This window comes from Siniperca chuatsi, linkage group LG7 (genome assembly GCF_020085105.1).
Source record: "Siniperca chuatsi isolate FFG_IHB_CAS linkage group LG7, ASM2008510v1, whole genome shotgun sequence".
NCBI lineage: Eukaryota > Metazoa > Chordata > Actinopteri > Centrarchiformes > Sinipercidae > Siniperca > Siniperca chuatsi.
The window spans coordinates 4,450,575-4,476,745 of record NC_058048.1 but is presented as its reverse complement, the minus strand read 5'-3'; the positions used below and the strand labels follow the sequence as shown (position 1 = coordinate 4,476,745).

Below are 26,171 nucleotides of genomic sequence, written 5' to 3'. Positions count from 1 at the left end.
AGTGACGTCCTTTCGTAGATTCCCTAGCTATCTATTGAAATAAAGCAGAAAATTACTTTAACCTGCACGAGCTGTCATGTCACTCAGTGGGAGGTCTCGTGAGCGTCTTGATGACAACGCTTTCGTCTGGTTTGTTTACTTCCTGTATCATGACGTACGTTCAAATGAGAACGCCTCCACAAATGCTTTGGAAGCGTGCGGCAGAATGCGGTTGTCAGAAAAAGACAAAAAGTAGGATCTGAAATTATAACCTTATGTCACATCTTTAAAAAATAAAGATAAAACACGGAGTGCTTTGTTGGCATTCACTACAGCTCTCATGAGGCTTTTTCTCAGCGGCTAAGACTCATGGGATATGTTGTTTCATGATGATAAAATAGTGGTGCTGAACAACTTCTTGATGCAGACGGTCACCTAACATGTCAGGAGTTTGTCTCTAAATTTATTTTAGGGAAAGTACAATTTTCTTTGTTTTGAATGCACTGATATGGAACAAGATTTTATTTTCTCTGTATGACTGGTTTTAATAATGGGAAATTTTCTCATAAAAAACCCCCTCCGAACTCCAAACTGAACTTTGGAAACTTTCTGAATTGAACTTTATGAATATGGAACCATAGTTAGATATGATCAGCACAAGAAGGAACTGAACATTTGTTGAACATACATGCACTAAGTGAAATATTTAAATTTTTAATTTAAATTTTATGTCTTAAATCTTTTTTTCATATATAGACTTGCTATGTCTCTGCTATTTTCAGTTTTGTTTATACATTCTAATCCTTATTATGTCCATCTAAAAGAGATGGACTTTTAGTTTTGTCATAACCATCAAAACTCCTCCAGTATTTTTCACTGTGGGGTTTCAGCAAGTGTTTATTGTAAATTGCAGTCCAAATGTGTTTTATATTCAAGGGCGTAGGCTTCGTTTCAACGTTGGAGGGGACACTTATACAACAGTCTGAGCGTTAAACACTTCATTTCCTGCATTCCGGTGAATTGTTCTGTACCAATATCTGCCTTTTCTGCATCAATTTGGAAATGTCTTCGGTTATGCAAAGGGAAACACAAAATTCAGGCAGCAGGTGGCAATTCTAAATGTAAAAATATAATGGAATATATTGCAGTAAGGCTCTCGGGCATTCTGTATTGCTTTCAGATTCAGATGTATTCTCTTGTAGGTCAGCTTTTCTCATTTAACGTCATCCCTGCTGAGTGAACACATATGTAGGCATGATGTAGTCTTTCTTCCTCTTTTGTGTCTTTTGTTTGGGGAAGTAACCTCTTCTCTTTGTGAATTCATTTATGAACGCCTGGCCTTTAATAGTTCCTGTGTTTCAGCAAGACTTCTGCTCATGTTTGAAACTTTCTGCACATTCAAAACATATCCTACATATCTGTGTTCTCTGAGATTTCGAGAATAAAGTCGTAACATCCCGACCGTCCTTCTACGCCCTTGTTTATATTATGCCATCATAAGTAGGGGAGGAGGGAATATGTTGCTGGGTTAGAAAACTCTTGTGTTTTCATTCTTGCATTGATGGCATGACACCCTCTGACCTATAAGACCACAAAGGAAACTAAAGTGGGACAACAAAGCGTGAGACTATCTTCTCACTGCAACCTGCAAAGCACATCAATTATTCATATTACAAATGTGTCACTCAACAGCTGTGGTGTTGACTTCTGTGTGCTAAGTACAGAGCTTAATGCTGCTCAACTCAGCTGCTTAACACATTGTGTTTCATTTGTTTCATTCGTACACAAAGAGAAATATAAAAAAGATCATTTGTGGTTTTAGATGAAGTTACGTGGTATAACTATTTGCGTTACTGTTTGTGTACAGATTAAACAAGGTACTTGTTAGTTAGAAAGCTTTAGAGGTGCTGGTAGACAGACTGTTGAACTTCAGACAGAGCCAGCCAGCTGTTCCACCTGCTTCCATCGTTTATGCTTAGCTAAGCTAATGGTGTCCTGGCTCCAGCTCCATGGACACACACACACACACATGAGAGTGGAAGCCTGCTGAGCTTCTCCTCTCACTCAGCGTATTTCCAGAATGTCTAAACTTGCAATGACACATTTTTTGACCACTTGGGGGTCAAAAAAACGTTAGCTGCTAACGTTAAATGCTCACTTTGCTTGGCTCTTTAGCTGCTAAATGCTCCACTATGTTCACCTGCTAGTCTCTAACTGTCTGTCTGCTGTTCGCTGCTGGGCAGGTAGTGTGCAGTGAGTATCCGAGCTTATTCACTGAAAACAGTCTTTTTTTCCTGTCTTCTTTTTTCTTTTTCACTCTCTCCTCTCCCACTACTCCCAAACTATTTTCCACACCTACATTCAGCTGAACCAACGAACTGACTTTCTGATTGCTCAGGGTGAGAAGAGAGCTGTACCTTACACATTATACACTGACATGGCTGGCTTAACTCCCAAAGCTTCATTACTAGTTCAGTGCCCTCAGTGTTTTAACACATAGTGACAGAAATGTGAACTAAACCCTGCCCCTTGACCTCAAACAATGCTGCATTCAGCTATGTAGAATCTATACATTGCTATGCAGTTTTCTAATCTGTGATGTAGATTCTCACCTGAGCTACAATAAGCAGGTCAGGTGAGCGTGTCCCTCTTTGAGGCTTCTACTGAACCAGCAACCAGACTGTTCAGGTCCAACTCTGACACAAGACAGCAGTCAACTGGAAATCCTGGAAATTGGAAATACAGACAATCTCCCGCTCATGTGTTTTGTTCATCTGTATATATGTGTGTAAGTTACGCTCTTTCTATTCCTTTGATTTGTCAATTTAATAAAAAATATTTCCTCAATATTTTCTTTTATCCCTTTTTTCACTTCCAGTTTCCGCAAAAGTAATGATTCAGCATTCAGCGTTGAATACAAAAAATTCCAATGCAGCTACTACTGGTCAGGAAAATGAAACTTTTTCTTGCTTTTCTTTTCACTTACTGCAGCCTATAAAAACTGTCTATGTGCTATTGTCTATTGAAAAAAGTGATGGTGGTGATGGTGAGCGGGACTGCCAAGACCATACATTTTTACAGGTAAGTAGAAAATACTTTTTTTTTTAATAAATAGTAAAAAATAAATAGACAAATAAAGACTTGGAATGTGTTTTTGTTAAGTATGATTGATGTAATGCAGTGGAGCTTTAAAGAATGTTTGGATACCACTGAATGAGCACTTTCAGGTCTGATATTGAAATGAGTGAAAATGGAGGAAATGAGGTATGCTGATGACTAGTATAACCTCACTAATCTGATTTGTTCAGTGTGGTTGACTCTCGAGCCGGTGTGGGAAAATATTTCTGGAAGACCTGAGGAGCCACACAGTCCCTCATTAAAATTACGTTGTGTGCAATTTCACACATACCACGCCTCCAGGTTTTCCAGGCTGATTTCGTATGGCGAGACAGAAAGTTTAGCTTCATCGGGGACTGAGTCATTTCTCCTCAGTCATGCATAGGCTTAAGACAACTGACGAGACATTACCTTTGATAAAGGTGAGCAGAATGCAGAGATAGTCTAATCAGAGCTGCCTCTGTTTCTCTTCTCATTTTAAATAATTTACTTATTTGCATTAATTAACTGCAATAATTAATCATCTGTGTACCAAACTTAATGTATTTTTTCTGTGTTTTTAGAAAAACACATTTAGTTCAGTGGAATACTAACTTCTATTTGTTCATGATAATACTGCCTGAGCCCCTCCCACTAAACTTAACATGTAACATGCTTGTCTTTGGTAGGTTTCATTTTCCTCTCACAGCATCAACAGCAGAAGTAAGAAGTCCAGACTGTGGAGTTCCATCCTCAATATGATCCCTCACATGGCACTGTGCAAATTCTGTAAGTATTAAATGAACCACTATTACATAATACATTCATTTAAGTTGAAAGTCTGATGCTGCCATTGTGATGTAATGAATTATGAAATTCATCTTTGATGTGAATCAATACAAATGGATTATTGTGAAAATGCAATCTGACCAGGATATTTTTATGTTATCTGTCATAAACCAGACTTTATGTCATAAACATAAAGTTCTGCTCAGAGATGTGATTCTGTAGTGTTTGTAAACTAAGAAAGGAAACTGAAAGTTGGTGGTTGCTTAGCGACCACTTAGGGTTTTTAGCTGTTTTAGCTGTTAAAGTCTGACTGTTTGAAAATATTCCTTTGAATTCATCACTTGAATTGCTATTTTCTTCCTTCGTCAGTTCCTCTGGTTCTAGTCGGGGTGGTGGTGTTTGCTGTGAGTGGCATCATTGGAGACCCTCTGTATGAGTGCCTCCAAGACACCGACTACAGTGAGCTTCTCGACATTGTGGATAAAGGTCTTCCTGCCACTAAGACACCGCATCGTGTAGCAATCATCGGCGGGGGCATCGCTGGACTGACCGCTGCAAAGTTTTTAGAAGATGCCGGACATAAGGTAAAGTCATTCATAGTGAGGAAATAATGACTTCTACTTGAAATGCTACACATACATTTCCTGAGTGGACACTGTTGATACTTGAAATACATGCTGTACATATTAAAGTGTATTTCACATGATGATCATGTGTCCCCATGGACAACAAGGTCACCATAATAGAAGCCAGTAACCGTATTGGAGGACGTGTGGAGACCTTCAGGAACAGAAGAGAAGGCTGGTACGCAGAAGTGGGCGCCATGAGGATCCCCAGCTTTCATAAGTGAGTACAGTAATGACTTGTCTGTCTCTTTTAACTCTATGCTGGGCCCATAATATGACAGTGACATGAGTGGACTGATAATGCTAAAGGCACTTTGTTCCATCAACAAATAACTACAGTACTCAAGTACTTCATTTAGTAGCATACTTAAGTACAATTTCGTACTTTCAGGTTTACATTTCAGTGGGAAATATACTGTACTTCTTACGTCACTAGATTTACTGGACAGCTTTAGTTACTGGTTACTTGGTGTTTTCTGATAGTCCTGTAGCTATCAATGCTAATAAGCTGTGAATATATGGATTTCAGCCCTTTACCTTCCTCATGAATTAAATTGCTAGTTAAAAAGACAAAGCAAGTGATGCTGTAGAAAAATATACACCAGCAACCCAACCGTTGTTCTAACAAATCAGTTATTACTGGTGTATAAAGCGTTAGTAAATTATTTAGTAACTATTATGACTTGTAAGAAAGTGGTACCACATGTTGCTTACTTATGAGTATTAACAATCCAATAATAACAAATACAAATGTTACTTTTGATAACTAAAGTATATCTTAATAACAGGCTACTTGTGTTTTACAGCCAGCAGCTGATTTGGTTCAGTCTCACGGCTCTCATTAGCGTCATTTTCAGCCAGATAAACTATACGCACTGTACGCTACCTGCGCAGCACCAAACAACAGACAGACAAAGTTAGCAACTAGCTGGTGAACATAGTGGAACGTTTAGCAGCTAAGAGCCAGATATTTCTCTCAGGAGTTGGTGGAGACCAAAACAGAGCTAAAAGGAGAGTTACTGGATTTACATTTATCAGGTGGCCAGAAACAGGACTTTATGTGTAAATAGGCAACTGTTTGCTAACACATTCGCCATATCAACTTTTATAAGGTGATAATATGTCAATGTTGCACTTTTAATAAAATTATCTAAAAACTTAATCCACAGCTGGTCTTACCTAAAAAGAAGATCTCTCTTACATATATAAGATATTTAATATACAGTATCTATTCCATAGGATTCTTCTTTCTTTTGCCTCCAAATTACAAATTTCCCTAAACCACTTCATCCAAGATGACATCAACACCTACTATTTGGTAAATGGAGTGCTACAGAAAACCTATGCCGTGGAAAACAACCCCAGTGTGCTCAACTACAGCTTGAATGAAAGAGAGAGAGGGAAGTCAGCTGCTCAGCTCTTCAGTCAGGCACTCTGGAAGGTTTGGATACATTCCATACATTGATTTATTGATCATTATTACTTTTGTACACATTAGTATTTTTATTTCATAAGGATAGGGATGCCTTTTTGTAAATATTGTAATCTGTGCACAGGTGAGGGATGACCTTAAGGCAATCGGCTGCAGTGCCATGTTGGATAAATATGATTCTTACACAGTGAAGGTAAAGATTTATTTATTTTGCCATTGTCTCAACAAATGTCACACAGGTCATAGTTTGAGTCTGAATGAAATTGTTCAGCATATAAATAACGTTTTACTTTTGACTGCTGACAGGAATATCTGGTGAAGGAGGGCAACCTGAGCCGTGGTGCCTTGAGGATGATCGGGGACATCCTGAATGAAAACAGCCTCTTCTACACATCACTGATAGAGATGCTGTACATACAGTCAGACATAAATGACAACACTGAGTAAGAAATATTTATTTTACCATTTTATTATGTGTCTGTCACGCGCAGCCTGCGGACCTAACTTTGGTTTACCAGTGGTTCTCAGAGATAGAGCATCTCTGGAGGGATGAGAAATAATCACATTGGTGGAGTTAAGACTCAATGGGTAGGAGCCAGAAAAGCTGGGTTTTTTGTTAAGGGTCCTCCCAAGGATGGCTTAACACAGGATGTTATGCATTTCTGTTATGCACATACATTGTTTTTAATCTAACAAGCAAGGATAACGCAACATCCTTTTGCTATCAATAAGATGCAAAAATGTACCTGTAATGTAAAAAGAAAGGTCTGACAAGCCCACACATGGCAGGACTAACAGGTTAGCATTTAATTTGCAGTGACTGATATTTGGGCCACTTGTGGCAGCAGGAACATGTTATGAACACAACATTGACATATTATCAACTTTTAATAGTGAGCTGACGATATGGTGAGCTTGTTAGCAAACAGTTGCTTATTTGCAAATCTAGCAGAAATGATGCAACATTAGCATATTTTTATAATAACAATGTATCAAACGGCAATGTGAAAGAGGTCACTCGTAGTGATGAACCTACAGAGAATTAGCACCTGAATCTGCAGCTCCCCTCGGCTTTACGGAGCTTTATAGTGAGTTTCAGCTCGTTGTTTAGCTGCAACTCTTCTGTTCTGGTTCACTCTCACCGCTCTCATCGCGCTGTTTTCAGCCACGGCAGGCAGCTGTCTTCAGAGGAAAAGCTCTAAAAACCCACTGTGCACTACCTGCCCAGCAGCGAACAGCAGACACGCAGTTAGCCACTAGCTGGTGAACACAGTGGAGCATTTAGCAGCTAAAGAGCCAGATATTTCCCTCAGGAGTTGGTAGAGACCAGAAACAGAGCTTAAAGAGAGTGATTACTGGACTGACATTCACCTGGCAGAGCGCATGCCCCATGTACAAGGCTGAGTCCTTACCACAGCGGCCTGGGTTCGAATCCGACCCGTGGCCCTCTGCTGCATGTCACCCCCCTCTCTCCCACATATCCTGTCTGTCTTCAGCTGTTCCTATCAAATAAAGGCAAAAAGCCCAAACAAATAATATTTTTATGATGATATTATCATCTTATAAAGCTGTTATGGTGAGCATGTTAGCAAACAGCTAGCATCCAACAGACACTGACCTACATAGCATTCATTTTGAGTCGAGTTTCTGGCCATCTGGCAAATTTAAGTCCAATATTCACTCTATTCACTTTTAGCTCTGTTTTGGTCTCCACCAACTCCTGAGGAAAATATCTGGTTCTTTAGCTGCTAAATGCTCCACTACGTTCACCAGCTAGTCGCTAACTGTGTGTGTCTGCTGTTTGGTGCTGAGCAGGTAGCGTACAGTGGGTTTAGCAGAGCTTTTTTACTGGAAACAGCTGCCTGCTGGGGCTGGAAATGACGTTGATGAGAGCGGTGAGAGTGAACCAACAGCAAAGTAGCAGGCTGTAAAAACAAAACAATGAGCTGAAAGATGCTAAAATGCTCAGTAGAGCTGAGGGGAACTGCAGAGTCAGGTGATAACTCTCTGTGGGTTCGTCATTATGAGTGACCCCTTACACGTTACACAGAGTCATTTGATCCATTGTTAATATAAAAATATTTATTAGTGCAGCTTTAATGGTATATTGTGATTAAGAGGTTTTTATTGGGTGTTTTTTTCCAGGTACTTTGAAGTGACCGATGGCTTTGATCACCTCCCAATGGCGTTCTACCAGGTGTTAAATGCCACCATCCTCCTCAACTCCAAGGTCAAGCTAATCAGTCAAACAGGCGGCAGAAATGTGACCATAACATACCAGGACTCGCGTAATTCAGGCTCCCTGACCAGCCTAACAGTGGACTACGCACTGGTTACGGCCACAGCCAAGGCCACTGTCTTCATTGACTTCCAGCCTCCTCTTTCCGGGGACAAGATGGAGGCTCTGCGCTCAGTTCATTATGCAAGCTCAACCAAGGTAATACTCAGCTTCAGGGAGCGGTTCTGGGAGAAAGAGGGCATTAGAGGAGGAAAGAGCGTCACGGACCGGCCCTCGCGCTTCATCTACTACCCCAGCCATAGCTTCTCCGGTACATCTGCAGGGGCCCTCCTGGCGTCTTACACCTGCTCCGATGACTCCACCCTCTTCCAAGGGATGAGCGAGGAGGAGCTGATGGCTGTGGTGCTGGAGGACTTGGTGAAAATCCACGGAGAGGACATCAGGCCTCTGTGTACAGGGGGGCTGGTGAAGAAGTGGGGCTTGGATCCATACAGTCTGGGAGCTTTCGCCCTGTTCACACCCTACCAGCAGGGACACTACTCCAGAGAACTGTTCCAGAGTGAGGGACGGGTGCACTTTGCAGGAGAACACACAGCTACACCACATGGGTGGATTGAAACTGCCATGAAGTCTGCACTCAGGGCAGCTAAAAACATTAATAGCCTTACAGTTTAGTTTTATGTGTAGCAAATATTATCCCTCATGCTCAGTTTTATAGGGTTTGTCTGGTATATTGGTTTGCCAGTATATTTTGTGAATACTAGTCTATCAGTGATTTAACATACATTTTTGTGTTATGTACATATTTATTGATGTAAGTGCATATCTACAGATCATACAAACATATATTCTGAGGGTTTTACTCCAAGAGGATATTCCATGATTTTCTGCCAGAATAAAACTTTGGAAAATAACACTGAATTAGAGCTCCAAGTAAACTCACAATTATTTTTAGCACTGATTAATATGCTGATTATTTTTCCAATCAAACAATGAATTGTTTGGTCTATAAAATGTCAGAGAATAGTGAGAAAATGCCTATCACTATTTCCCAGAGTTCAAGGTGGTGCATACAAACTGTCCAAAATCCCAAAATATTTAGTAACATTTAAGAAAAGCAGCAAATCCTCACATTTGAGAGGCTGGAACCAGCACATTTTTGGCATTTTTGCTTGAAAAGTGACTCAAACGATGAGTTAAATAGCTGCTGTTTCATTTTTTTGTCGGTCAACCAATCGATTCATAGTCTCATCAATTCCGATCTACACAGAATACGTTTAAGACAGTGTATATAATCAGTATTACAAAATATTGGCATTTGTTGTGAAAAACCTTGATGACTGATTTCTAAACCAGTGTTTTTGTCAAGTCATGCCTTTTATTTCTGTATTTTTTATTTCATTTCAGCTACTTTATAGTTCACTTTTAATTTTAATTTTAGGTTGAACAAGAAAGTAAAATATCTGAATAAAGCACTGGCTTTAAATTGAAATTCCGAATTGAAATTGTTACAAAACAGAAAATATGTAAACATCCATGAAAAAACAAAAGTTTTCTAACATATTTTCATATGGAACATCAATTAGACACATTAGGCAACAGACACCCATTTTGTAGACATTTACTTCCAGGGACCCATATGGAAAGCCAGTTGTCTGTGTACGTTTAGTACTGAACGTGCAGCTGGAGACTCCACTGCAGTCTGACTACGCAAACTTCTTTAACTGGATTTTCCATAAAGGCTTTATTATGCTTCATATGAACTAGTTCATACAGTGTTGTGCAAAACCCATTTGGCGTGCACAAGTGTTGTTCTGAATGGCCACACTCAAAGACGGCTGAAAAATCTGCTGTGATGGAAAGTAACTAAGTACATTTACTCAAGTGCTGTACTGATGTACAGTTTTGTGGTACTTGTGCATCACTTGAGTATTTCCATTTTATGCTACTTTCTGCTTCCACTCCGCTGCACTGTTAAAGGACAAGGGCCCCTTGTCATGTTTCAGATGTCTGTGAGTTGTTAGCAGTTCCACCAACCTAGAGTTTGTTAACCCTTTATAATAAGGGTACAAAACATATACTTAAGTTATGCTTAGCTATTTATTACATGAATTAATACAGGATGTATTATGAATTCCTGTTGCTCACAATTAACAAGTCACTACGACTTAATGTGATTAGTTAGTAAGTGTTACCGACATTTCCCCGGGTTCCCAAATCCGACGGTTTCGTTTAAATACTTGTTTGAGGTCAAATTATCTAATATTTCAGAAAAAATAGAAAGAAAGAAATCAAAGATTAGAGAAAAATAAAAAATCAATGCAAATTTGGGTAGAAGAACGTTTTTTCCTCTTTCCTCTCCCACTAATCATCCCACGACCCCACGAGTGTGTATGTAAAATACATACATATCATACTGCATCAGTAATATCAATCTAATAATATAAAATACAGTAATTAATCTGTCACGGGGGACATTTTTCTGCAGAATGAGTACTTTTACTTTTGATACTTTAAGTACAATTTGCTGATAATGCTTCTGTACATTTCCTCAAGTAAGATTTGTAATGCAGGACTTTTTCTTGTTGTAATGGAGTATTTTTACATTGTGGTATTGGTACTTAAGGAAAAAATCTGAGCACTTCCATCCCTCGAAATGCAATACATATCATGTGCCTAATATTACAAGCTGACAACTGGCTATAAAGACTCTTTACTTTCTTCAAGTATGACATACATGTCAGCGCCTACTTTTTGTTTCAATGTCTGAAATAAATAAGTTGTATCAATGCTGTTGTTGTTGTTGTGGCTGCATAAATATGAGTAGCCCATAATTGCTGAAGTTAAACTTAATGAAATGGCCATGGCTGGGAGGCAGCTGAGGGGAGCAACTTTGCAGAGCTGGATTCAGACTACCAGCAGGCGAAGCATTGTGACAGAAATGTCAAGCAACCATTTCCTACGTAATTCATTTAATGTGACGCAGGCCTGTTTTCTCAGAAGTGGAACTAACTAAAAATTAATATTTCAATAAATACACAGTATATTATATGTGTGTATAGTATTGTGAATGATATGACTGGTGTTTTATTTCACCTTTACAGGCTAACATTATGTCACACATTCTGCTTTCCCTTATGATGCAGAATAAAGCACACTTTTGGATGGGGGAGTGAAAAAATAATACTCACTTTAGAGATAGAATCAAATCACTAGAACTACAAAGATCCACATGTATGCCGTGTTTCTTCAAATGCACAGAATGATCCTGTTAGCTACTAGTTGATTGTGACGAGGAGAATAAAGCCTGCATACCTACAGGGACGAAGACTGTTTATAAGCCATATATCTTTGACAAAACCATAATTTCTTTGCAATAAGTCTCACAAGGCCAAAATATTTTTTTAAATTAAAAAGCCTCTCCCTGCCATCCCCCCAATACATGTTATACGGTCCCTAAGCTAATGCCCAAGTACTTTGCACTAACAAGAGATTCTAGACTGCGCTCTCTTATAAGACTAAGATGAAAAGATGACTTTCATAATACTGACCTCTAGTGGGGGGGTGTTATTATTAAGCATTCTTTGTTTTACTGTATTAATGTACATCTTTTACATTTTGTATTTTATTAGGATACATTTATTTCAATACTTGTACAGAGGAAGTAAGTCTTAATATTTAGCAATGCTCTGATGTTTGCTTTCAGTACATATTTATCATTTAAGTTTTTGTGAATAAATATCTATATGAAAACAATCTTTATTAACCAGTGTTGCTGTGAACGTTGTTGTGGTTGTCTTTTCCTGAAGTCTTATCACTTCACCTTTATAACCTTTAATGACCGCGAGTGAGCGCTCTGTTCAGAGAGAACTGCAGCCGCCGTAGCTGGATTCTTTCCCCATTTTGTTTAGTGCATGAAGAACCACAGGCAGGATGGTGAACGTGAGCGTACGGTGTCACTTTACTGATGTCACATTGCACGACTTCTCAGTTCAAACAGGTACGTCTCGCTGTTTTTAACTCATGTTGAACTCGTCACGCACCCCCAGTCAAAAGCATAAACGTAAGTTATAAAAAAAAAAAAACAACATGTCCTCTTCACATTATCTTCCACCAACATGTTAGGAACACAAAACATTTTATTAATGTCATTACACAGTCCCGTTGGCATCTATAGTCCATTATTAATGTGCGCCCTTCTGCACCATCTGCGTGAAGCGGTTGGTGATGGTCAGGGTGGTGTCGATGAAGCGCTCGACACAGCTCTGCAGGCAAGTCTCTGTCCGGTAGTCCAGCTTCGAGCCCGGACTGTCCACACACTTGTCCCAGCAGACGTCAGTGAAAGTGTGCACCTGGAATAAATATAAAAAGCTGATTAAGAGCTAACATAAATCATTCTAGGATTAATAAATCATGCTGATGGACTTTTCAGACAACAGACCTGATTATGGTTGGATAAATTACCATTTGCCTTATAGTGATCACTGGCCGGACCTGGAGCCCGATACTGGATTTTAGAGGCCGATACCAATATTGACATTTGAGGGTTTTAAAAAAATCAGCGCGGCAGTGTAGTGATGTCCTCCAACATGCCAAAAGTGAATCCCTGCATATTTCCCCTTAAATAAACAGTTTGACAAGCATCTGCACATTCACTGCAGATTCCTGTATTTATATTTATATTGTGAGCAATTACTGCTCCGACACCGAAAGTACACGAGCCAGTGTGAAAGGCTGTGTGAGAGCAGATGTCAGATTTTGTGGCCTCTTTTCTTGTCCCGTTTCTACCTGGCTGTCATTATACACGATATTCGAGGTCGAGTTGCAGTCTCAACTAATAATGCTCATAATCAATTATTTCTTCGTGAGCTCTGTGTGACACCAGAGAAGATAAATAAATCCCATACGGTTCAGTGAAGTGTCGTTTTTAACCGGCGGGAGGCAGCAATGCACTTCCCGTGCCTAGTCTACGGGAAAGAAGAAGAAGTAGTTTGCAAAGACCTTGGCGCGCAGGCAAAATCAAAACAACACAGACTGGGTCTATTCCTTGGCTTCTTCTTGTTGTTTTGCACTTTAACATGACACCTCCACCACCTCCGAATGTGGTCTGAGCGATCGGATCTCAGCAGTCCTCGGGTGTCTTCACACCTGTACTTAGAGCTGTCCACTTGTGATCGGATCACCCAAGGCGCATGTTAATGCCAGGTGCAGACAGGGCCACCGTGTCAGCCTTGTGACTGACTGGCGACCTGTCCGGGGCGGACCCCGCCTCCCGCCCAGTGTCAGCTGGGATCGGCTCCAGCCCCCCTGAAACCCGCTAAGGATAAGCGGTTATAGGTAATGGATGGAAGGATGGAAGGTCGGGTGACATGATGATACATACTGTGCAAGGATAGAAATGTGTCCACCGGTAGAGATTTGGCAATATCTCTTTGACCATCTGCTATATATTCGGGGCAGGCTATGTAGCGAATCCAGCTGCCTCGCAAGGTAACGTGACTCGGGCAGCCGGACTGCTTACCTAGTTCTCATGTGACGTGAGAGCGACAGCTGGTAGAGGTAATGCAGAGAGTGACAAGAAAACATGGAGGAGCAGAGTGAAACTGTGAAGTACAGTCTGGTTATTTTAGGTAGCAGAGCTTAAGATGTCGAGGTTCCCTTTGGGAGTGACGAGGACGGACAGGATCAGGAATGAGGACATCAGAGGGACAGCTCATGTTAGACGTTTCAAAGATAAAGTCAGAGAGGCCAGATTGAGGTGGTTTGGACGTGTTCAGAGGAGAGACTGTGAATATATTGGTAGAAGGATGCTGGAGTTGGAGCTGCCAGGCAGGAGGTCTAGAGGAAGACCAAAGAGGAGATTTATGGATGTAGTGAGAGAGGACATGAAGCTAATTGGTGTGAGTGAAGAGGATGCAGAGGACAGGGTTAGATGGAGGCACATGATTCGCTGTGGCGACCCCTGAAAGGGAACAGCCGAAAGGAAAAGAAGAAGAAGTATGGTTATTTTAAACCATTTCTTAATTGAATTTACAGAATAATTACCGTATCGCGATATATACCGTTCCCGTCCACAGCTTCAGAAATTCTCTAGAGCTAGTTTACAACATTTCAGGACCACATACAGACTCCACATCAATTGTACCTCTTTGCTAAAGACTGTCCCCACTGTTTAAGTGGAATACCTAACAATAACCCAATGGTTTGCTGAGAATGGATTTCTGAAGCTGCGTTTCAGTCAGGTAAGAACTCGACCAGGCACTAGGAACCTTCATTACTTCCAACCCATTTCCAGAACGAAGGTCATGGCACGACAGTTCTTCTATGCGACCACTCAAATAGAAGAAGCCATCGTAGCTGAAGACGATGTGGGCAACGTGCTCACATCAGTGGAGCCACGCACAGCAACAGGCCAGCTGACAGGAGCAAAGCATCATCAGCCCTTCACCAGTGGCTTCAAAATAAAGAGATCTTCACGCCTTCACATGACTTTGCACTACACGTTTGCTGACCTGGGCTTCCTTATTATGTCATTTCATTCTAATTTTCATAGGCAACATTAAGGATTCATAGACTGCCCACCATATACTCAGAAGGCTGAACATGGAAACTTAGGGAGATGTAAAGAAGGGTCTACCTGTAACATTAACAAATTAAAAAAAAATTAGTTTAGGCAACATCAAAACCTTCTTTGTAAGCTTTCTGATAATCACCCATACTGTTTATTTTTGAAGATACCTATTTTGTATCTCTGACTCTCTGGTGGTGGTGTCAGAGAGGAGGATGCTGGCCAAACTACATGCCATCTTGGACAGTGTCTCCCACCCGCTCCATGACGTGCTGGCTAAACAAAGGAGCACCTTCAGCGGAAGACTCATCCCACCAAAGAGCACCACAGAGCGCCACAGGAAGTCATTCCTGCCTGTGGCCATCAAACTATTTAACTCCTCCCTCTAAGGATTAGTCTGTTTGACCCTAGGTCACTAAACTGGACATTGAGCATTACATCTTAATAATAATTGTGCAATATTCTGTTTACTACTCAAGTGCAATATTAGTTTTCCCTTGTTAGTTTTTCTTATTACTGTTACGGATATACCTCAATTACTCTCGACAGTACATGCACCTCCGCTTTTACTATTATTTATTACATAATTAGTGACATTGTATTTATACTGTACTTCACCATCTACCAGTAAACCTACTTGGTACTCGACACTTAGTTTATCTTATACTTATACCAACATGTTACTTAATTTATTTCTGACCTGTTTATAGTGTATAATATCGTTTTCTCCTGTGTGCACTGACGTAAAGAAGAGCTACTGGAACAAAGAGTTTCCCTACGGGGATCAATAAAGTATTTGTGATTCTGATTCTGATATTTTAAGATACTTGTGTCTTTAGGTGGGGTGGGAATCCAATATGGGTCAACTCGAGGGCCCCTGTCTCCTGAATGGTTGGTCATTGTGGTTAACCAAACCATGTTCGAACACGCTCCCATGCTGGTTAACATGCAGGGAAACCCCGCTGAAATCCAAAGCGACTGGTTTCTGAAAGACCCGGCGCTGTTAGGCTCCCATCCCTTCATGTGGCCTCCGAGGGGAAGATGAACGCTGAAGGACTGGACACAGATTAGCATGGTTAGCATACAAACCTGGGCCTGGAACTGCGCTTTCTGTTGCTCTATAGCGATCATACGCTGAAGCTCCGTCGCCTCTGCTTTCTCCGACGCACTGAAGTTGTCAAAACTGTCCATTGCGTTATTAAATAGTTACAGAACAACGCTGTATTCCCGCTGACAAGGTGGTGAGGTGACCTTCGCTTTCACCGCGAGACGAGTGCGCGCTGCGGCGTCAGCGTGTGAAACAGCACTGATCTACAAATCACACGCTGCGCCTCACGCAGCGGCGGCTCCGGACGGAGAAATTTGCAGATCGGCACGCTACGTGTGACGTAAGAAGTGACGCTTACAAAGATATTCCATGTTTAACAGGAGCGGACTCAAATCTTTCTGATGCGTTTGGAAATATGCTATCCTATGAACGGTTTGAGTCCAATTTCTTTCAGAGAATTTCAAAATGGATTAATTCAACTTGTGAAAATCCACATTAGTTATGGTGAGAATAATATAACAGCCTTCATTGAAGCTGGATGGAACTGAACGAACAGACATAAAGTGTAACAATGTACATATTCGCCAAACTGTTCGAAGGAAGAATGAACCTGGAGGTGTGGAGGTCTCTGGAGGCTCACCTGGATGTTTGTATATGATCCTTTTGTTCATTCAAAAAAGAAAAGGAGCGGACTCAAAAGACAAAAGACAGAGTTGAGTCAAAAGATTCACAAGTTTTAATAAAAGATATATTCTGTATAAACACCCATTCACACATCGTTTTGGTTCAGTAATAATATTTCATTGATTAGTCAACTTTTTAACCAACATGGCTTTCTGAGCCGGTTATCTATGTTAAACGATGCATTTCATCTATGGCTGACTGTACCAACAAAAAGCTGCTAAAACACATACAACCTTTGAGCTTTACAAGGTTTTTATTTGATTATTATTATTTTCTTTTCATTGATCATCTTTTCATGTTGTTGCTTACGTGATGTATACTTGTTATATCTGCTTCATTAAAGTTTATTGAATGAAAGGAGTTGACTCAGAAGCGTTTCGATGCTCCGTACTGAACTATAATGCAGGGACTCTCTTATGGCTCCTTAATCTGATCAGAAACCCTCCATAATGATGACCAAAAGGATCAGTGATCCACATGAGAAATTTGATTAAAAAACAAATATGGCAAAAATATAAAGCACCTCATTAATAAAACCTAATACAACCCCAAATGACACACACACACACACACACACACACACACACCTTGTGGACTTTGTGCAACATATTTATTCCTCTTCTTTTTCCTTGTTTTGTGCTTGGGGCTTCACGGGAAGTGTAGTCTCAGTTTTGTAGTTTTGCACATCAGACTGGCTTTAAAATGGAAATTCTGCCCAGGACAGAGTTACCTCTGACACCATGTGAGACTTTTTGGAGTAGGTCCAACACCACAATAGTAATTGACTTCTTTTGAGATATTCTATTCAAGTTGGACCTGAATGAGGGGCCCCCAGCGCTGAATTCAAAATGTGTCCACGTGCCAGCCTAATCATCACAGCTGTTGCGTTGTCCGGGATTTACCTTTAACATCAGTGTAGTGTTTAGCAGTTATTCCGTTTCTATCACAGTTTTTGCATGTAGCAAACTGTAATATTGCGAGTTTAATTTGTTGCTGATCTTCTCCAACGTCCAACATCTTTGTGCTGCTGAGCTGACGACGCAACAACTACATCCGGGTAACTGTGGTGACCTTGGTTGGTTGATCATCATGGCGGCTGTCGTCAGGCTGAGTTCTGTGTGTCGCAGAGGAGTTAAACGTGGGTACTTCTGTGTCTTCTCAATGTTTCTGTCTTTTTTGAATATATGTGTTTACTTTAGTGTAGTAGTTTGATAGCAGGACGTTTTGATAGGAGGGAGGTCGAATATTAGCTGTGTACGAACAAGTCGTGTCTGGCATAACGTTTGACTACTATTTTCAAGTTCACGACTTTAGTTAAGGGAGTCTTTAGTGTAATTATTAGTGGGTCCCATCACTGGCTAAACTTAGTTAGTGGCTAGTAAACTCGACCTTCTCAGTCGCCTTAATGATGCAAACTGAGGGGGAATTGAAATTTGCTACCACGATGACGTCAGACTATCAGAACATGACGTTATTGCTCGCACGATAGACGCAGAACTGTATGCCAAACACTATTCAGAAGTTTTGGAATTATACGGTAACTTACACATTGACAAAATCACATACCAGGTAAAACTTTACAACAGACATTTTTTGAGATGACAAGACTCATTTTTTAATTCGGCATATATAACACATAGTAGCTCTTTCAGTAAAAATTCATGTTAGGTTAAGATTGCTCGCCACCGCCCGCCTTTGACTGTTTGGGTCAATTGTTTCCAGCTGTAAAATTGGCTGTGTGGAAAGCAGTTTCGTTGAACCACGTTTTTTCTTTTCTTTTTTACCCAATGTTTATCGCAGTATTGACATTTTTTTATCTTTTATAGTAAAATATTATGTTAACAACATTAGTTTTTTGTTGAGTTGAGACATGCTAAAATTACATACTTCATATCGTAGAAAAGGTTTCAGTCGTAGTCATCTGGACACTGTTTTCAGAATCAAGACGTTTCGGCTCCCATCCGGAAGTCATTCTCAATTGTGAAAAAATTGGACGGGAACTGGAAATTTAAGCTACTCTGAGTTAACTGTTATCTGACTACGACTGAAACCTTTTCTACGATAGAACACTCCTGGACGAATGAGGGACTACACCGTCCTACATACTTCATAGTTTATTTTGTGGTTTACAGTTTATTCTAGGTAAGCTGTGGTTGAATTTCATAATTTGTGACCATTTGGAAACTTTTTGTCTCTTGTCTTCAGCTCTCTTTTACCAAAGCGCTTTGCTGGCCAGGCCGCTGGTTGTACCACACAAATACCAGGACCAGCCCTACCTGCTGACAGCAAGGATTCATGCATCGCAGGCTCTGTACGGTCAGTGTTGACAATTGAAAGTACGCAGTAGTACATACAGTACATACAGAACAACAGGAAACCTCTAATATATTTAGCAAACCAACAGCATGACATACCACAGGCTCAGAAATGACCACAGAGTTGAATCAACACCTCTGACACAGTTTAAATAAACATTAAGTAGTTTAAGTAAACATTATAAGCTACACTTTTTCCACCTTTGAAGTGAACTACATTATGACTGCAAAATAGTGTAAATAGGATCTCATTAAACTAAGTAATGTTCAGTCCGAGTAGCATAGCACAATGCATAGTGTAATGCCTGTGATAGTGATCTGTTAAAATGGTCTAGTGTACTATACTCTGGTTGCAGAGAATGTGCCAATATTAATAGTACCAATGGACTGGTAAGGGTGTCAGTTTCATTTGGTACATTTTCCTGATTAGTTTTTGCTATTTGCTATCAGTTTGGATGTTTTTCTATAGAGTGATTTGTGTACGTACCTCACAGTTTGCAGGCAGCTTTTTTTCCGGTTTGACATGAAAGCAGGTGGCTGATCGCCTTGGTTGTGAATGACTGGTGTTTTGTGGTCCCGATTTAGCGCCCTGGCTAGACTGGTGCCAGTATGTTGACACTACTCATCTAAATCAGGAAACTTCCTCACTTAAAGGTCCAGTGTGTAACATTTAGGAGGAGCTATTGGCAGAAGTCACCTGGAAAATAAGAATCGTTGTGTTTTCACTACTTTAGAAAAAGCCATTTTTATCTACAGAGGGAGCGGGTCCCCTTCCACAGAGGTCGCCATGTTACACCGCCATGTTCCTACAGTAGCCCAGAACAGACAAACCAAACACTGGGTCTAGATAGGGCCTTTTGCGTTTTTTGCAAGTTTCGCAGCCACCGTAGTTTCTCCTACACGCGTGGAAGGGGAGGGTGAGGCGAGCGGTATTCAAATGGTTGCAAACTGTAATTTCACTGCTAGATGTCACTAAATCCTACACACTGGACCTTTTAAGACTATGTTTTATTTAGGCAAAGGTCTTAACACTGACGCATTCTGCAGTTTGGTATATTTTATTCAGGAATTTAGTGTTGCACTTCTATAAATTGGGAGACTTGTGAGAGACCGACTAAAAAAGGAACGGTCAAAATCAGTACAGCAGAGAGATCCTGACTTTTAGTCAATTAGTCAAGCCCCAAAAACACTAGATACTACAATTCCCATAATTCAGCTTATGTTGTTACACCCTCCCTGCCTGATAAATGCACACATCTTTCAAGCTTCACGCCACAAGTTTATGCAGGCTCAGTGCTAAAGATTTTAAATCTTTAGCACTGAGCCTTGGGATTTAAAATTTAAAATTTAAAATCCCAAGCCCAGATAACCCTGATGACATCATCAGGGTGATGTGTGTATGTACCTCTCATGGCCCTTTTCCACCAAATTAGCTCTGGTTCTTGAACCGGTTACGTTCAAGATTCTTGGAACCATGGTGCTATCTAGCAAACCAGCCCGCGTTTCCACCAGTTTTGAGCAGAACCGTTGTAATCAAGGATGCGCCATGAATGGAGAGCGTTGCACAATGATCTGTAGAATATGATACGCCCACTTCAGTTCGCACTTCAGGTTAAGGAAAACCTGCTATTTTTTGGTTCCAGCTGGAAACCAACTTTTCGGGTTCCTAACCAATTTATTTTTGGTCGAAATGCTCCAAACGGTCTAAAATTAGGTGCGCGAACTGGAACTGAGCCGGTTCCATGTTGGTGGAAATCGCCTTGATTGTGTATGGTGTTTTGTAGTCCAGATTTAGTGCCCCAAATGCTAGACTGGTATTTTGACACCAGGTTCAAAAGGTCTGCTAAATGCGAGCAGGTTTCACCCACTGAGACCCACCTTGATGACATCATCAGGGTTATCAAGGTTATGAATGGTTTTGATGATGGTCGAACTGGCTAGATACTGACCTCATACTGCAAGTGCAGTATCGTTTTCCAGGTAAAAAAAACAACTGAATGTTAAAAGTAATGTCTTGCTGCTCCTTAACTCCTAGTAATCATATATTAAAGGAATAGTTCGACATTTTGGGAAATGCGTTTATATGCTTCCTTGTCGAGCGTTAGATGATATGATTATTACCACTCGCGTATCTGTCCATTAAATACGAGGCTACAGTCAACAGCCTGGTCAAGAAATAGTCCAGCACATTACTCCCATAAAACCACATTGTGTTGTTTTACACTTCTGCTTTTGTTCGGCTTAAATAAACAAGCTGTAACCTGTTAGTAAGTGAGCTTTAAAGGTGCTGGTAGGCGAATTTTATTACCTTGGACAGAGTCAGGCTAGCTGTTTCCAGTCTTTGTGCTAAACTAAGCTAACCGGCTGCCGGTGGCATGGCTGGATTACTGAACAGACATACCAGGCCCCTGACCCCTTGGGCCCCTCAGCCAGAGTCTCTGTATGACGTGTCAGGTGATATTTCTTGTTGGAAAGTCAAATGACCACAGAGAGATGTGAAACGACGACAAACGACATCTGGTCACCTGCAAAATATTGCTGAAATAGACACAAAATGACTAAAAACATACATGCTCCTATGTAGGAGGAGTCCAGGGGGCTGTGCTCAGGGGCCCATCGCCTCGTACTCCTTCCATGCCAGTAGCTTCATATTTACACAAAGAAGTATCGATCATCTCATCTAAATTGGCAAGAAAGTGTATTTCCCAAAATGTCGACCTATTCCTTTAAAACTCTAAATGTGTGTATGGATTACAACTCTTGAGTGTTCTCTAGCCAGGTAAAGGGAATCAGATTAAACATCCATCTTTTTGTTTGGGGATACAACTGTTTTTGCTTTTACCATGCAGATAATTAAGTCTGCTGATAATGTGCTGTTTCTCCGGCTCCACAGCGGGCTCTGGCTCCAAAGCCGCCTCTCTGCACTGGACAGCAGAACGAGTGCTGAGCATCCTGCTGCTGGCCATGGGACCCATAGCCTACTTTAATCCCAGTCCTGTCATTGACTACTCCTTGGCTGCTGCCCTGACCCTGCATGGACACTGGTGAGACGGGCAAACACTAGCCTGAACCCTGGTTGCATTACTCCTGAAGATGAAAGTTTTGTTTATACGTGCATACAAAGCTTTCATATTCATATCCATATTCCAGTTCAGAAACAGATCATTTCTCTCTAATAATGCTTTCCGTGTCTTCTTTTTTGATACATATTGAATCACCGTCATACCTTCCCTTTCTAACCCACCACTTGTAAAAGACATAGTTTCACTTCCTGTGTACTTGGCATTTACACAGCAAAGATCTGTTTGTCAGACTAATTCCTCTCCAATGGTAGTTCTTGTATGTTGCTCTATATACAGTCAGTTACCAGTTTATGAGGTAAATCCAACCTTCATGAAGGTTATAATGTTCAGTTTTAGTTGACAATGTTTTAGAGAGGTGTTGGTTCAACTGTGTGCTCATTTTGAGCGGCTGAGAGGTGTTTCTAATTTTGCCTTGTCCCCCCTGCTTATATCAATGAGGGTAGACTGAATATTAGAAACACCTCTCAGTATAAATTAAATTCAACAGTACCACAAACTACAGCCTCCAAAATGACCAGTGAATTTGAGTGACACACAGACTTCACTTATCGCAAACATGGCGGGTAAATTCCTTCATCACAAAGTCCACAGGGAGTTGTAGTCCAGTGTGAATGGGGCATTAGTATGACTTGTCAGCATCCAGGTCAAATACAGTCATCCTCAGCTCATCCTCACCTGGTCATACACCAGCAGATTGTGATTTAACAGATCGAGAGCATTTGGGCAGTATGAATGAAAGTTCTTTGAACCCTCCACAAACTAATTTCCCAAACATCTCTACCCAGTACAAAGGTTTAGCTTGTTCGCTGACCCTTACGAGACAAAAGGCAAACTTTGTGCCGTGGCGGCTCGGTGGGGGGGAATTCAGCCATCTCGCCGTAGCTGTCGGCAGCTATTAATTAAGCCCTGGTTAGTTCCAGGTCTGTTTGCAGACTTGAGAAGGTGGCTTTAGCTTAGCGTCACAGTGATGTGTTCTTCCATCAGTTAGAGTGCAGACTAAACAGCATGGCAGCATGTAGGCCACAAATCCCAGTCATGAGTAGTGATAAGTCTTCCTAAGCTTGGCTTTCGGGGCAGGTTCGTATCTCAAAGGGTCTAGCCATGTCCTCTTCGACCAAAACCAGTTACACAAATGCTCCGATGTCATTTGGAGGCATCATCGCCATCGGATGAAGCATGAGAAGGTTGGAAAGCTTCCTCTCTGCAGCTGGTACTGGGGATAAGCATAGCCTGTGCCTAATAGGATTTTATCACTGAGGAATGTTGGAACTGAATGCCAACCTGATGAACATAGCTTCAGTAAGACATTAAGCTTTTTGAATTAAGGTGGTTTACTAATTTGTTAAAGGAAAACTCTGCTTTATTACAACTTATGTCGGGTTTTTTCATAGCTCTGGCCATTGGTTGTATTGGGTATGACAACAGTGATAAAAGCAGGTCCAAAGGGGCAAGAAACAAAGGCGATCAGACAATCATACAGTGTAAACAAACCCCCAGGTTAGAAAAATGAGGGATAATAATAATAAATATAATAACAAAATACCACAACTGGGTTTGTTATAAACATACATCATAGCTTAACATTCAACATTGACCTACCATACTTAGATGTGAACACTGATGGCTTTCATAGTTTTAGTGACATACAGGTGTGCTCCATGTTTGCCTCCAAAGAAAGTGGTAGCAAATCTAGCAAAACTGTCAGCTCGTTTATAAGCCAAATGCCCGTGTTTCTTGCCCTGTCTGTGAAATTTTTAGTGATGTCATTGTGTTCTGACATCTCAACAATTACTTCAGCGAGTATAATGTCGTCATGGATGATGGAACCGATGGCCAAAGCAACGAGAATAAAACCCGGATTGTAATAAAGTGTAGATTGCATTTAAGGCCTCAGTATGCTTCAAACCAAGTGTCTGAACAGTGTCTGGAAACCCCTTTCCTAAGGCAGAATTGGGTGGGGCTGCGTCTGACAATAGAGTTGCAAAGTGGGAGCAGTTATTTGGCTGCTTCTGGGTCAATCTTGGATGAGTTCAGCAACAATGGCACAGCGCTTGTTCTGCAACAACGAAGCATTTTAAATTCGCTATTGCTCTCTGCTTTGCACCTCTGGTTTCTTCTCCATAGCAATGGCGGCTGAGACTTATATGTCCTATATGATCATAACGTTATCTGGGGGCGTCCTGTGTTTTCATTTTAAGTAACATTGAGGATATTGTTAAACACGGGGAGAAAACACTTCCGGAAAAGTGGCCTTTCCCCCTTAGCAGCTCTGTCTTTGTAACTTGTGAAACAGACAATCACGCCCACCTCAGGCTGATTGGCCAGGTGCGAAAGGTCGTAGCCATTCAAACACCTATAAACACTTGGTTGGACAACACATAGTGCGGCCTAGTTCATATGAAGCATACTGAGGCCTTCGCTCTAATTTTGAAAACAAAACGTGTTTCTTCACTGACGGCTCACCTTGTCTGTGTTTGCGTATGTTTCTGTCTTGTAGGGGAATCGGGCAGGTGTTAACAGACTACGTTCATGGGGACACAAAGATCAAGATTGCCAATGCGGGTCTCTTCCTCCTGTCCACGGTCACCTTCGCTGGTCTTTGCTACTTCAACTACAACGATGTGGGAATCTGCAAAGCCATTGCCCTGCTCTGGAGCAAATGAATATAACTGTGGACTGGGAAGCTTGGGACACGGGGACAGGAGCGACCTCGTCCTGGCTGATTGTAAAAATTCAAGATGTTCGATGTAAATTCTTATAAATATCATTTTGACAATATTACAGTGATTCACAATTGTGTAATTGTACTTAATGTCGAATGTCAATTCAGGCTTGGTCTCTGTGTTAAGTTCTTGCTCAGTTTAGTTACAGTAATGATTTTGCAACTTGCATCCATTTCCTCTTTGAATATGTGGGAGAGATTCTGTTTATGTGGGCTAAATTTAAGCTATGTTCCCCTGTAGATTTTGATCCCAAGCAACAACAACATGTCCAGTTATTTAAACTGTCCCTGCCAAATCAACTAATAACAGATATCCAGTATCCTGACATGTTATATCTAGTGGGGACATACATGTTTTCAACAAATAAGCTATTATTTCTATTAAGTCTTGAGGAAGTGCTGTTTGACATCTAAATCTTTTTTTTTTTTTTTTTTTTTTTCATGTCCGGGTCCTTTTTGTAGCGGATTTCTTAAATGTATTTAATTTCGATCACAATGTGTACATACTACGTTTTGCTCTTAAACCCATCAGGAATAACGGGGCAGCAGGCAGTTTGTATGAGAGCTGACATCACCGACCACACTAACCTCTGTTAACAAGTGAAGGGCCACTTTGTGTCGTTTGTTGCTACAGCTTCATCATGTCACTCGGTTTGAGAGTACGCTTCTATTTTGACTGCCAGGAGCAAATGCTGTTATCAACTTAAAGTCAGAGGTTGTATTGTGAAACCTTCAGTCAAGTGTGCAGTACTGTGGTTTGTGCAAAGAGCAGCAGGGGCTGGGGGGGGGAGTCCAAGGGCAGACTGCATTTGCTTGCATTGGCTGTTTAATCCAGGAGGGGATCTGCTCTGCTGCTCTACTGAAGGTTCATTAAAGGTAAGGCAGGCTAGATCAGAAGTGCATCTTAAATTCAAGCCATACATTAATACTCAACCTACCTGAGCATCAGCACAACGGCTAATGAAGTCTAGCAGCGTGTAAACTCGTCAGCTAACGGTGTATAATCCACAGCAGGGTCTGAAATTAACAGCTGCAAAATGCCGTCCTCTGCCAATATCACTCGAGACGGTAACGGTGACAATAAGAATTCCTCTGTAACATATTGAGTCGTGTTGTACTTCATGTATGAATTACAAACTCCTTCCACTGTGTGAGTGAGGAAATTGCATATATAAAAAATTACACATTTTGAGAATATTAAATGTACATGATTTTTGAACATTTAAAAATGCTTGGCAGTTTGTTTTTAAGTTTATAACTTCTTGGCAAACGAGGCAAAAACTTAATTTCAGGCACTGTTCCTTAATCAATGTGAGCCTGTATGATGATAAGATTCAATATGGCTGGCTAATCAAAACTGTTGAAGTGTAATCTTGTAACTACTCATAGCATATAATTGGTATACACACAGTCCATGCATGCAGCTATTCATACCAGCAAATATTTTTGTACTGCTGGAGTGGTTTCTGCATTCACTCTGTTGTCACTATGCTCATGCAGTAAAACTTTATGAGAGCTTACGAGTTTGGTGTTGGTCTGTTTGCTTCTTACACCAATTATCCATTTAAAATATCTGTTCAATACATTTTT

General features: G+C 40.8%; 4 protein-coding genes across 6 annotated transcripts in view; 2 read left to right on the top strand and 2 right to left on the bottom strand.

Annotated features, from left to right (window-relative positions):
- snx19b (sorting nexin 19b) overlaps nucleotides 1–192 on the bottom strand; it is a 53,501-nt gene extending 53,309 nt beyond the window's left edge. Inside the window, exon 1 of one of the 2 annotated variants that reach the window (XM_044203721.1) lies at nucleotides 63–192. The gene's annotated coding sequence lies outside the window, so the exon portion shown is untranslated. Of the gene's footprint in view, nucleotides 1–56 lie in introns of both variants that reach the window. The other variant, XM_044203722.1, reaches the window with a different exon arrangement.
- On the top strand, nucleotides 191–10,950 carry il4i1 (interleukin 4 induced 1). Of its 2 annotated transcripts, XM_044203724.1 has the most exons (9): nucleotides 191–231; nucleotides 3,012–3,060; nucleotides 3,765–3,864; nucleotides 4,234–4,448; nucleotides 4,598–4,710; nucleotides 5,730–5,931; nucleotides 6,047–6,115; nucleotides 6,229–6,365; nucleotides 8,068–10,950. In XM_044203724.1, the coding sequence occupies exons 1-9, from the start codon at nucleotides 206–208 to the stop codon at nucleotides 8,834–8,836; spliced, it is 1,680 nt and encodes a 559-aa protein (XP_044059659.1). In that variant the 5' UTR covers nucleotides 191–205; the 3' UTR covers nucleotides 8,837–10,950. The 2 variants fall into 2 exon arrangements, with proteins under 2 accessions (XP_044059659.1, XP_044059660.1); XM_044203725.1 differs by lacking the exons at nucleotides 191–231; nucleotides 3,012–3,060 and adding an exon at nucleotides 3,288–3,518.
- A 257-nt stretch (nucleotides 10,951–11,207) lies between these two features.
- On the bottom strand, nucleotides 11,208–16,052 carry timm8b (translocase of inner mitochondrial membrane 8 homolog B (yeast)). The gene is made up of 2 exons (XM_044203737.1): nucleotides 15,819–16,052; nucleotides 11,208–12,513 (listed from the first exon to the last, which is right to left on the bottom strand). The coding sequence occupies exons 1-2, from the start codon at nucleotides 15,918–15,920 to the stop codon at nucleotides 12,346–12,348; spliced, it is 270 nt and encodes an 89-aa protein (XP_044059672.1). The 5' UTR covers nucleotides 15,921–16,052; the 3' UTR covers nucleotides 11,208–12,345.
- A 1,391-nt stretch (nucleotides 16,053–17,443) lies between these two features.
- LOC122879530 (succinate dehydrogenase [ubiquinone] cytochrome b small subunit B, mitochondrial-like) lies at nucleotides 17,444–26,101 on the top strand. The gene is made up of 4 exons (XM_044203736.1): nucleotides 17,444–17,599; nucleotides 18,667–18,777; nucleotides 21,670–21,820; nucleotides 24,357–26,101. The coding sequence occupies exons 1-4, from the start codon at nucleotides 17,551–17,553 to the stop codon at nucleotides 24,520–24,522; spliced, it is 477 nt and encodes a 158-aa protein (XP_044059671.1). The 5' UTR covers nucleotides 17,444–17,550; the 3' UTR covers nucleotides 24,523–26,101.
- Nucleotides 26,102–26,171: the final 70 nt, after the last annotated feature.

Bases quoted from the DNA above. Each gene is read 5' to 3' on its own strand.
- il4i1 (XM_044203724.1), top strand. From the start codon at position 206: ATGCGGTTGTCAGAAAAAGACAAAAA. The intron at 232-3,011 runs GTAGGATCTGAA...TATTGAAAAAAG, and splicing joins TTGTCAGAAAAAGACAAAAA to TGATGGTGGTGATGGTGAGC. The intron at 3,061-3,764 runs GTAAGTAGAAAA...TGTCTTTGGTAG, and splicing joins AAGACCATACATTTTTACAG to GTTTCATTTTCCTCTCACAG.
- timm8b (XM_044203737.1), bottom strand. From the start codon at position 15,920: ATGGACAGTTTTGACAACTTCAGTGCGTCGGAGAAAGCAGAGGCGACG. The intron at 12,514-15,818 runs GTTTGTATGCTA...TATTTATTCCAG, and splicing joins AAGCGCAGTTCCAGGCCCAG to GTGCACACTTTCACTGACGT.
- LOC122879530 (XM_044203736.1), top strand. From the start codon at position 17,551: ATGGCGGCTGTCGTCAGGCTGAGTTCTGTGTGTCGCAGAGGAGTTAAA. The intron at 18,778-21,669 runs GTCAGTGTTGAC...CCGGCTCCACAG, and splicing joins TGCATCGCAGGCTCTGTACG to CGGGCTCTGGCTCCAAAGCC. The intron at 21,821-24,356 runs GTGAGACGGGCA...TCTGTCTTGTAG, and splicing joins CTGACCCTGCATGGACACTG to GGGAATCGGGCAGGTGTTAA.